General features: G+C 39.9%; 1 protein-coding gene across 4 annotated transcripts in view; it reads right to left on the bottom strand.

Annotated features, from left to right (window-relative positions):
* The window catches only part of LOC114029458 (centrosomal protein of 104 kDa-like), a 44240-nt gene that overhangs the window by 21049 nt on the left and 10463 nt on the right, over positions 1-12728 (bottom strand). For 3 of the 4 annotated variants that reach the window (XM_027843899.1, XM_027843901.1, XM_027843900.1), the window contains exons 3-9: positions 11341-11514; positions 10590-10728; positions 7780-7842; positions 7386-7462; positions 2512-2680; positions 1582-1737; positions 774-1004 (exon numbers count right to left, since the gene is read on the bottom strand). In XM_027843899.1, the coding sequence (XP_027699700.1) occupies positions 774-1004; positions 1582-1737; positions 2512-2680; positions 7386-7462; positions 7780-7842; positions 10590-10728; positions 11341-11514 (1009 nt within the window). The remainder of the gene's footprint in view (positions 1-773; positions 1005-1581; positions 1738-2511; positions 2681-7385; positions 7463-7779; positions 7843-10589; positions 10729-11340; positions 11515-12728) is intronic. The other variant, XM_027843902.1, reaches the window with a different exon arrangement.

Genomic DNA, 12728 nt, shown 5'->3' with positions numbered 1-12728 from the left:
AACCAGAGGACAGATAGACAGCTTTCAATTTCATTAAATAAAGAATTTATTAAGAGTCTACTATATGTAGTTTTGGTCATGTCATTTCTTTTTAATACTCCAATAATTTACTACAGAAATACCGAGCTAGCTCAGTTTTCAAATTAAGTCCTATTTGAAAAACATATCAGACATTTGTTTGCATCAAATGCATATACACACAGTTATAGTAAAGAAGATAGACACAGTATATAGTGTATATATACAGTACATATGGTAAAGACAAACTAAGCGTGAAAAGACTGAAGGTCACATGGTCCAACCCCTTTATTTTACAGGTGAGGAAATGGAGGCGTAAAGAAATAAAGTGACTGACCCAGGTCACCCAGGCATTCAGTAGCAGAGCCAGGATTTGAACTCAGGCTCCCTGTCTACAAGCCAGAGCTCTGTCTCCTACACAGGTGATACAGATTTGTATTAAATACCAAAGGGAAGTTGACAGTGAAGTTCAAAGAGGTGGACATGTAAGATGATCCTTCTTTTGGACTTGACCAGGAGAAAAGCTTCTGCATCAGAGCACATGCTGGCCCAGGGCCTGGCACATAGTAAGTGCTCAGTAATGCTTGCTGACTGATTCACACACTACTATGGACTAAAGGAGATGCACTTGCAAGCTGGGGTTTGGGGGGAGGAGAAAGAGGGTCTCTGTGGTATTGGTGATCAGGTCTGAATTAAATTTGTCCTGATGACTCCTTCAGGTCTAGGCAGGGCAATCCTGGTTTTGAACCACTTACATTGATCTTTGAAAGAGAAACTGAGGCTGACAGCTGGCCCACAGCAGCTTGCTGTTTAGGGGGAACATTCAGAGGACTGGGAAGCTGCGTCCTGGCTGGGGGGAACGGTTCTACATAGGGTTTTTCTCCTGTTTGCTCCTCCTGGTGCAGTGGCGACTGCGCAGATTTCTGCAGGCAGGGGCTGCCAGAATGCACCAGAGGCGCGAGGGGAAAATCAAAAGGCTTTCGAATCTAGAAAGAGAAACACGAATATTTAGTTTAAAATTTGTTTTTCCTTCACTACATCATAATTGTCTTAGCAGCTCCGAGACTAAACCCTCAAGTACACAACACATGTTAAGAGCTAGTGTTTCAGCACTAAGGATGACCCGGGTTGGTGCATCATATATCATTCCAGCCGTATCCCTCACTGTGTTGGCTATACATATGGCAGCATATGAGCATATAGAATACAAAATGATTAATTTGATTAAACCTTTCATAAACACAGGAACGGAGGTTATTTAATTGAGCCTTCTCTTTTATATTTTAGTTATCTGTGCACCTGTCTACTTTTCCCCCTGCCACACACTATAGATGGCTCAAAGCCAGGGACTATGTCTTGTGCATCTCTGTATCTTCACAGAGCCTTAAGCATAACAGGTATTTTTTTTTAAATGCATATCAAGTAAACGAACGAATGTTTTGTTAAATATTTGTGTTTAAATATGTTTACAGACCATCTGTGTAACTTCTGTCCATCAGTCTTAAAGCTGCCTGTCCCAGAAATGGCGTAAAGCCCGACGTGTCATTTGGTACAGCGGCTTACCATCTCGGAATCGAGCAGATTGTGCAGCTGCAGCTGCTGGTACACTTTGCTGCGATACTGTTCCATCTGCTGCTTCTTCTCTTTGGCCAGGTCATAGTCTTCTTTCTCCACAGCACAGCGCTTTTCCACATCATACCTGCCAAGACGTTCCCCAACCTGACAGGCAGAAATTGCACTTTCAATTTCAAGTTTCAATTCACTGAAGTGTTATAGGATCTGAGACTATCTACAAATAATCGCTGTATTGAGAAGGTAAAAATATCATTTTGTTTTATTGACTTTTTTTTTTCTTGGTAAGGCAACCAGGATTAAATGACTTGCCCAAGATCACAGAGCTAGTAAGTGTCAAGTGTCTGAGGCCAGATTTGAACTCAGGTCCTCCTGACTCCAGAACCACTGTGCTGCCTAGATGCCCCTGTTTTACTGACTATTAAAAATCCCTCTAAGCTGCCTAAATTTCATCTTCGATTTGCACTGTACTCTAATTTTTAAATTATCCTTTCTCACAACAGCCAGAAAAAAAATAACGGAGCACGTTAGTGTCCAACTCCTAGGCACTGGATGTTTCATTTTGGTTAAGAAGTTTTTATCTGCCTGTGTTAAGTGATGTGGCTTCTGTTTACATGCTCACATGAGGGTCAAGCCTAGCTAAAGGCACGCTAACCAGGTTTGATTTTTATTTGAACTCAAGAAGGACTCTGACACTTAACAGCTGTATAGCCTTAGAAAAAGTCACTTAACCTTCATATGCCACCACTTCCTTATCTGTAAAACGGGGATAATAACAGCACCTTTCTCCCAGGGTTGTTGTGAGGCCAAATTAGATCTTATGTATAAAGCACTTCGTATATAGTGTGTGGCCCCTAGTAGGAACTATGTAAGTGCCAGCTATTATTATTATTACTATCATTTTCTTTCTCCTCAATCTACCTTTTGCAGATCAGCAATAGCCTGTTTCAGTTTCTTGGCGTGATCATACCGCTCCTTTTGGACGGCTTCTCGTTTCTTCTCATCTAACCTGCGGATTATTTGTGCAACTTCTGGATCCTGGTACATATCAAAGGCTAAATCATCCAGGGGAGAAATATAGTCGGTTTTCCTAAAGGAAAAACAAGAAATATTTCTAAAAAGAATTTTAATAATTCAATAAGTATTATTTATTGAACATTCAATAAAAGTACTTTGTGTGCTGGGAAGTGCCGGATACGTATGACTTATTATCACAGTTTTAGGAGATACAAAAACAGTATAAAACATGGTCCCCACTTTCAAGGAGTCCCTTATAATCTTGGGAAGCCAAGGATAACATAAATGAAGCAATTAGAGAATAATATATACGAATAGTTGCTAAACTGGGTGGTATAGGCTATAAAGTATTGTAGGCAGTCAAAGGCAGGCTAGTTTTAATATATTCTGTATCTTTTAGCAACTGAATCAAGCCATGTTCCTGAGAAATACTGCTGTACACTTCCTTCTCCATCCTAGAGTGCTATAAATGGTTGGATTCTACACAGTCAAACTCTTCCAACAAAACCAGCTAAATTTCTGCCTCAAGTCAGATTCTGCGGTGTAGTGGAAAGAACATGGGATCTGGAGTCACAGGACTTGCTTACAATTCTGACTTTGCCCCTTATTACCTTTGTGATGTTAGGCAAATTAACTTGACAATAACAATACAGGCCTACTGTCATCCCAGAGCACGTAGCCAAGACATAACAGAGAACCTTTCAAGACTTATCGACATGGAGGACAACTACCAATTTTTGGTGATTCTTCTGGGTACCAATGACAAGGCAGAAGGAATCTAACAAGTACTGCCCACTATTATCAAGTTTTAAGCAAGAAAATGAAGACAACAGGGCATGGGTTGTGGTTCTTCAACGTTGCCCACTGGAATCAAGAGACATAAAAAGAAAAATTGATTTGGAAAATGAACAGTTGGCTCATAATGTGGTGTCTGACAATAGGATTTGGACTTCTGGACCAAAGCTTAAAATAAAGCAATGCTAGACTCCTGGCCAAAGAGGAATATGGCTGACAAGGGTTGAGGACGATGTATTTTGCTGAAGTGTTGCAAATTTAATGAAAAGAACTTTAAACTAAAAAGGATGGGAAGCAGAGACAACTGTCTTTTATATCTTCCAAACTAGACACCACAGACAATAGTGAGGAAAGAATGGTAGTTAAGGCAGTCAGGAATTCATGGGAGAAAAACCCCAAGGAAGGATCTAGTAGTAAACTCATGGCCTCAAATGTTTATAGACAAACGGCTCATTTGGGAATTAAACAAAGGGAATTAGCGAGGAGAAAAAATTGACCTCATAGGTATCAGAGAATTCTCTACATAAAGATCATGACACTATAGATGGGGAAACATTAACCCAAAGAGATAGGGTGTATGAAAGGGGGTGGGGTAAAGTGGCATTATATATTAAGATTAGGTTATGAAGAAATCCAGGAGCTCAAGGGTGGAGAGATGGTAGAAAACATCTGAATAAAGGTCAATAATGGTGAAAGAAACAGAAGATATTTTGTCAATGGAATATACGACAGACTACGTCTGAACAGAGAGAAGCAAGAAATGAGAAATCTGGGAAATGGATCACATGTCTGGCACTACAGTAAGATCCAACTGTGAAGAAACACTTCAATCATCCAGACATCTGCTGGGGCTTTCTTTTTCTGCCAAAAGCAAAGCAACTAACTTCCTGACTTGCTTTACTGCTAATTTCATCCTTCAAAAGCTAGAGGAACCAACAAGAGGAAATTTTCTTCTGGATTTGATACTAGAGAGGAACTAGTTGCTTGGTTGTAAATGATAGGAGCCTTGGGGGAAAGTGACCACTCCATCCTAGTGCACATGACAGAGGAGAGAAAAGTGGTCCAGAGCCTGACACCGATCCCTAACTTGGGGAAAAGAGACTTCAAACGGCCCAGAAGAAGGAAAGAGAAGATCTTATGTATTATATTTCTGCAGGGGAAATTAGTGAAGGAAGGACGGGAAATGGACAAAAAGGAAATCCTGAAAGAAAAAGGTATCTGTCTCAAGAGGCTCATATAGATGATGCAGAGAGATCAGACTAATCGACTGAGATTTAAAAAAGAAATGTACAAAAGATGAAAGCAAAGTCAGGTAACAGGATAAATAGAAAAGTGTGCCAAAGTCCTGTAAATATAATGTCAGGACTGGCAGAGCTCAGAATGAGCTGATGCCATCAAGAACCTAAAGGGAACAAGGTTTTTTTGTTGTTTTGTTTTAAAATCTGTACTGGGGGGCAGCTAGGTGGCTCAGTGGATAGAGCACCGGCCCTGAAGTCAGGAGGACCTGAGTTCAAATCCAGCCTCTGACACATAACCCTCACTAGCTGTGTGACCCCAGGCAAGTCACTTAACCTCAATTGCCTCACCAAAAAAAAAAAAAAAAAAAAAATCTACACTGGGAGGAAAAGGAGGACAAAGAAGAGATAGAACCAAAGCGTGGAGTGGACAGGTCAATGATAATCGCAATATGGAGAAGGCAGAGCTGCTCAAAGCTAATTCACTTTGATTTTCACTGTGTACTGGAAATGAGAGAACCAAAGTGGTTGACAGGAAACTGACATCAAAGGATGACTGAGGAAACAGCAACTGAATGTCTAGTCACTTTTGATAAATTCAGTTTTGTCCAAATGAACTATATCTCTGTGTACTGAAAAGAAAGAAAGGAAGGAAAGAAGAGAGGAGGACGGGGGAAATGAAGAAAGATAGGCAGGAAGGAAGGAGAATGAAAGAAAAAAGAAAAGAAGGAAGGAGAAGGGAAAAAAAAAGAAGGAAGAAAAAAAAGTGTTTGCTGTATACCAGGTACTATGCTAAGTGCTGGCAGGCATGTTAAAAGCAGATAGGACTACTGAGCTTTTGTCTGTAATATTTGAAAGATCTTGGAAAACGGGAGAAGTACCACAAGATTGGAGAAGAACAAATGTTGTTCTTATTTTCAGAAAAGGGATGATAAAAGAGTCTTCAAACTATAGGCCAGTGAGCTTGACTTCGATTCCTGAGAAAATTATGGAAAGACTCATTAAAGAGATGGCTGGGAGACATCTAGCAAGGAAAGCAGTGATGACAAGGAGTAAGCAGGGCTTCATCCAGAACAGGTCACATGATTCTAGCCTTATTTCCTTTTCTGACCATTATTAAACTATAAGTTTGAGTTTACCTTGATTTTAGCAAGGTTCCTGATAAAGTGTCTCATACTCTTCTTGTGGCAAAGATGGAGAGATGGGAACTAGGTGTTAATATGACTGGATGCATTCAAGGCCCATGGTTGTCCCTGGGGAAGGAGGTCTCCAGTGGAATGCCTCAGGGTTTGGAGAGGACCTGTGCTCTTCTACATCTGTGTCAATGACACAGAGATGGCGGACAAAGGCAGACACGGCGTGCTCAGCCAAGAGGCAGAAGCCACAAAACTTAGAGGGACGGTTAACACACTGGATGACTGAGTCAGGATCCAAAAAGATTTTGGTAGGCTAGAGCACTGAGCAGATTCAAATGAGAAGAAATTAAAAGACATGAAGGTAAAGCATTACATTTGTGTTAAAGAAAATCAACTTCCCAAGTCTAGGCCTGGACAGACAGAGCCTGATGGCAATTGGTTTAAAAGGGATCATCAGGGCATCTGAATGGACTGCAGACTGAAAATGGGTTAGTAGTGAGGGGCGTGAGGCTACAGACAGGCACAACTTCAAGGAAGAAGGAGGTGATAATTAGTCTGTCCTCTGCCCTGGCCAGACTGCATCTCAGATACTGTATTCAGTTCTGGGCACACTACTTAAGAAGGACGCTGAGAAGTTGGAGACCATCACTAGTGAAAGGTAACCAGGATGGTGAAGTACCTGAAGTCCAAGTCATGTGAATATCAACTGAAGGAGTGACTCTGAGAGCACACGTGTTCAAGGACAGAAAGGGCTGTCATGTGGAAGAAAGACTCATATGCTTTGTCTGGTCTTGGATGGCAGAACCAGGAATCATGGCTAAATGTTGCCAAAAAGCGAACTTAGGCTTGATGTCACCAGCAAACTTCCTAAAAATTCCCTGAAGAGAAAGGGCTGCCTTGGGACAAGGTACATTCCCTCTCCCTGGAGGACTTTGTAAACAAAGGCCGCCACTGTCGAAGATTCCTTTCATATATGGGTTGCACTTCATGACTGCTGAGGTCCTTCCCAAATTTACAATTCCAGGATTCTGTGATTACCACAAAGCCCAACTTCACTACGTCTCCCAGACTGGAAAAAACCACTAGGGGTAGAGGCCAGGATAGGAAAGTGGGGAGTTTCCTTCTTCAGAGTATTTGTGACTTGTCCTACACCTCAGGCTAAACTTTGTACTCGTTGATAAATGGCTCTGGGGCTGTTTGTTGCTAGCAGAGCCCCCTAAATCACAGGCAGAAAAGTAGGCCAGGGAGGTAGGGGTGGAAAATCCTAGGGTGTAGCCATAGCGAAACAGTCTAGACTTCTCTGGGTTGTATGGCTGTATATCTTTAACTTCTTAGCAGCACTTGAGAAATTCAATTGTCTAGACAGAAGAACAACCTAAAGTACATGATCATCTCTGAAAGGGTAATGTAATATGTTTCCTTTTTTAATTCCTGACCTTAATCTGTAAATATATTTATGACAATCCAATTACTGGCTTATTGAGAAGTGAGGGGACTATAGGGTACACAAAACCAGGATTCTAAGGAAATGATTCATATTTCTGTAACAGTTCCAAGGTTCCTGGGAAAATGGCTACAGGAAGTCATTCTCCTAGAGGACCAATATTCTTACCCAACATATGATCCCTCTAATCCTGAATCTTCTGAACTCTGTCCAAGATAATGGTCAATCAGCTTCTCTCTGGAGCTCTTTAGAGAAAAGAAAAAAAAATTTAATATCATAGAAGATTATATGTTAAAAACAGAGAAACTATGTTTTCAAGACGGCATCACTTAATACCCTGAGAATTCAGAATGGCTCACTGTCCCTCATTTACTACAGAAAGAGTCAGAAATGCCAGATGAAAGAAAAATTTTATTATTAATATAGGAGTTAAAACTGGCCATCTTACATTTAATTTTGTTAGTTTCTTTGCATGACAGTTTGATTACACTTTTTTTTTTTTAAGAAACACTTTCATTTAGAAATAATTTTTTTCCTTTGGAATTTTACTTCCCAAACTTACAATATTGCTTTCATCACTGCAGTCTTCAGGGTCCCCAATGATATTAACTGCCACTAAAGCAACCTAAAATAAATTCAAAACAACAGAAATTAAACACAAAGGGTATGAGGCATTTTGGTCCCTTCAAAACAAACTGCCAATTTATACTTTTACTTTTCTCCAAACTACACATAAGTGAACATTAAAAAGTTGAATTTAAAAGACTAACTTCTTCATCGAACACAGAAAAAAGTGCACAGTAGAGAACAAAAGAAAACTTACAAGGAAGCAAAGAAAAGATAGACAGCTCCCAATACAATGTGTAGTACTTATTACATAGGCTTTCTTGAAATGGAAATTTATTGTTGTTTAATTTGAATCCTCTCTTATGTTCTGCTGTGCAGATGGCAATGCTGTTTTTCTTTTCTTATTTTCTATTTAAGTTTCTAATTTTTTTCTTTTATTATTGTGTATTTAAGTTTTAAATAAATTAACAAAAAACCTCAAATTCATTCAGGAAAAGAAAAACTGAAACACAAAATTACAAAAACCTTGGTCTCCACAGTAGCCAGGCCTTAAGTTGGACCTTAAGTTGTCTTTAAAGCTAATAATACATCACTCATGTTTTTAAAAATCTTAAGTTCCCATCAGTCACAGATTTCAACATTTTAAAGACTTGTGGTTGCACTGGTATGGATCATTCCTCTACCCCAACGATGCCTCTAGGCTTTAGGAAGTGGTTGCTGTAGCTGAAAAACTCTTCACCTGGTGGCCTGCTCAAGACTGAGAAGCTGCTATTAATTTTGCTCAGCTGGGTCTGATGACATACATGCCACTGCTGGGCCCTCACTCAAAGCATTTCCAGCTGGGGAAGCCCGGTCAGGGCCCTGCACTTTGTGGGCAGTCTTTGAGAATGTAGGGTCACCTGCAGATCATAGCAATTTCACAGGTATTTTACAAGAGAAAAGCAATAGAAATGAAAAGCCTAGAGTTTTACTAATTACTTGGAAATGTGTGGATGAAACTTGCTAAAATAATGTTAAATCAAATATGGGAAATTTTAAAACAGCTATGAAAATAGTTAACTACCTAACCTAAGCATTCAAGTCATGTTTCTAAGCCAGAGGGAACCACTCAAGAGAATCCCAAACAGCTCGGATTTCCTAGGAGACCATTCCCTATGTTTTGGAAGTGGCAAAACCTGAAGATTTTAGTTTTTGCCATAGAGTTTTGGATAGGAAGGTAAAACAATTTCTGTTTTACAATTCTGTTTTACAAGCTTTACAGTTCTGGCTTAATTTTGTTATTCCATACAGATACAGTCAAAAAGTTTATCTATGTGTTTGGAAGCCCGTGTGTCACTTGTGACAAGGTGGGTATGGGTATGTGTGGCAAATCTTTGCAATCATTTACTCACAGAGGGTTACATTAAAATCCATTTCCATCATCACTTTGCAAGAGAGAAACTGTTAAGAATGAGAAGTCAGGGGTACTGATGGGATTCTAGAACAATCTATCATTATAAATAATGCTTTCGAGTTTTGACCAGGACAGTCATTTCACAGAAGTTTGGTGAAGTTTAAATTCAGTTTGAGATTCTTTAATGAAAGATGCTATGTTTAAGGAAAATTTGGAAGAGTCTGCTTTGAAAGTGAGAGCATGTCCTTCATATCCCAAAGGATATGAATGGTTCTCAAAAGAAGAATCACAAACTGTTAATAACCACGTGAAAGAATGCTCCAATTCACCAATATAAGAGAAATGCAAATCAAAACAACTATAAGGGGGCAGCTAGGTGGTGCAGTGGATAGAGCACCAGCCCTGGAGTCAGGAGCACCTGAGTTCAAATCTGGCCTCAGACACATAACACTTATGAGCTGTGTGACTCTGGGCAAGTCACTTAACCCCAAATGCCTCACCAAAAAAAAAAAAACCAAAAAACCACAACAAAAAAACAAAACCAAACCCCACTAGAAGGCTTTATTTCACACCTAGCAAACTGGTAAAGATGACAAAAGTTGGGAATAGTCAATGTAGGAGGGGCCAGGGGAAGGTGGGCACACTAGTGGCACATGGCTAGCAGAGCTGTGCATCAGTATAACCACTGTAGAGAGTAATCTGGAATTATGCCTTCAAAATGTGCATATCCTTTGACTCAGGGATCCCATTAACTAGGCATATGCCCCTCAACCCCAGGAGTCACTGACAAGAAACACCAAAATATTTAGAGTAACACTTTTTGTAGTAGCTAAGAATTGTAAACAAAGTTTAGCCCACTGCTAAACAAACTGTGATACATGAATATAATGGAATATTACTGCGCTGTAAGAAATGAACATGGTGAACACAGAGAATCATGAATAATGCTGCATTACTTCATGCACAGTGAAATAAACAGAGCCAAGAAAACAATGAACAATGACTACCCACAACGTAAATGGACAAAACCACCACCACAAACAATCAAAAGTGAATGCAGCAAAATTATAAGGACCAAGCTGGCCCGAAGGAGAGATCCGAGAAGACACTCCATCCATGTCTCTGCCGAGGTGGAGGGCCAGGCTTGTGTAACACTGTATGTTTTCTGACTTTTGTGATGTATGGATCAGGTCTGTTGATTATTTTAAAAGTGTTATCATTATAAGGAAAGGCTCTTTGGGGAGTGGAGGAGGAAGGATACTTGAGAGCAATTTTAATATGCAGAAGCAAAAGATGAAAACAAAATTTATTTTCAAAAAAGAAAATGAAATCACAGTATAGTATTCTGACCAGACTGGACAACAAATTTTAAAAGGATGTTAAAGCTAGTGAGGAAGATTGGGTAACCTTACCTGGCTATATAAATTGTACCTATTGACATGGTTTTTATGAAAAATCAACTTGAGAAATTGTCCTACGGCATCCACATAAACCGATTTTAGTTCTCGAGCCTTACATCCTGTCTTTTCATTGTCACAGAGAGACACATAACTGCGAAGACCAAACAAAATGAAAGAATTTTATTTCTATAAGCATTCGCAATTAAGTAAATTGTTCCTTTGTTCCTACTGGATACTAAGGTTAAAAACCAAACCAAATACCCAATGCAATGAAAACTGGGGGAAAAAAGAATCACCATATAATGGGTAACTGAATTATTGTCTGGAGCAATAGACTTCTTAGGGAAAAGCTCTATGTCTAAAAAGCCGAATGAGAACTAGTAATAAAAGTTAGCACAGTAATGTGGTTTAAATATTTTAACAGTGCATGCGAATAAACTAACAATTGTTATGTCAATATGATCCTAGTTGGCAGTTTACACCGAGAGTCAACCTATATTTTATGTAGCACCAGGAACACATTCTTGAGTGATAATTCAGCTTTTAGGAGTTATGTTCTTTCTCCATGCACAGTTATCGCCTATTCATGAATAGGGAATGAACACTCAGACTAAACCAAACTGTATTTCCATGATTATTAAAAGCACACAAAACAGATACAGAAGCTCTATGCCTAAGAAATAATAAGAATTTTGACCTAGATAGAAATTCAGATCACAAGACTGACTAAAGTTAAGAATTAACTTTGTACTTTCATTCTCACCCAAGCCTTCGAAACCGCTCCGCTTGATATGGTGCAAAGTATTCAGGCAAACTGTCGCTAATGTAGAACTCAATTTTACTGGAAATCATATACTGGTGAGCAAGTAACTGAAGCTTTCGAACTCGGCACCTCTCCACCATCTGAAGGACAATTTCTTGGGGAAACTGGCAAAACCTGAAAGAGAATGTTTCTTCTTGGAACTATCACTGCAAATTAAGTTTGTATTTATACACCTGCCCTCTAGATGCCACTTGACCTGAGAATTTTCAGTGAAACATTCTGAAATCCCTAACTTCCTAACTAAGCAAAGTATGTTGGGATCAAAAGATTCCATCCAGAAGTGAATGCCCTCTCAAGGATGCCATGAGGAATGACTGAAGGAACAAAGTATGGTTAGCCCCGAGAAGAAGAGTCCAAGTGGGGACATGGCTGTTCTTTTCAAGTCTCTGAAGGGCTGTTTCCATGGAAGAAAGGTTAGAGTCATTCTTGGTCTGAGGTCAAAGTAGGAGCAAAATGGAAAAGGCACAAAAATACAACAGGATGGGCTTTTATCCTTTGGTATAGCTCTCCTGAACTTGCAGAATTTACTCTGTCCCAATCTTTTTTTTTTTTTTTTTTTTGGCTAGGCAATGGGGTTAAGTGACTTGCCCAAGGTCACACAGCTAGTAAGTGTTAAGTGTCTAAGGCCGGATTTGAACTCAGGTCCTTCTGAATGCAGGGCCGGTGCTCTATCCACTGCGCCACCTAGCTGCCCCAAGTCTGTCTCAATCTTGGGAGACTTCATTGAAGAACACTTTCCCCTGCCTTCCTGGGACATGTTTGACCTCAAGGAATTTGCTTGTGTTAAAGTCAGGGGGCCATTGGGACACACTCAGCTGAGACTCAGTGGTAAAAAAGCGATATGCATTTTATGTAGGTAAATGTCCTGAAGTCAAAGCAAGTCTAGGTATTGCCCACCTTAAGAAAACATCCTATCAACTTACAAAACACATAAGCAGAGATATCTCTGGTATCATCAGAACTTGTTCATTAGTTTCAGTTAGGATCAACTCTCTGTGACCCCATTTGGGGTTTTTTTGGCAGAGAAATTAGAGTGGTTTGCCTTTGCCTTCTCTAGCTTATTTTATAGATGAGGAAACTGAGACAAACAGAGTGAAGTGACTTGCCCAGGGTCACATAGCTAGTAAGTGGCTGAGGCCAGATTTGAACTCAAATCTAGAGGAGTCTTCCTGATTCCAGGTCCAGCACTCTGTCCACTGTGCCACCCAGCTGCCCTGTCACCAGGATGAGTCTTTTCCATAGTAAGCCTCCTTACGTATCTAAGTGGCTTTAAAAAACCCAAACAAGTCCTTAGCTGAAAGCTAAAGTGTTGAATGTTCAGCTGGCTC

Source organism: Vombatus ursinus, unplaced genomic scaffold (assembly GCF_900497805.2).
Source record: "Vombatus ursinus unplaced genomic scaffold, bare-nosed wombat genome assembly UNPS02014932.1, whole genome shotgun sequence".
Classification (NCBI taxonomy): Eukaryota; Metazoa; Chordata; class Mammalia; order Diprotodontia; family Vombatidae; genus Vombatus; species Vombatus ursinus.
This window is presented reverse-complemented; position numbering and strand designations above follow the sequence as displayed.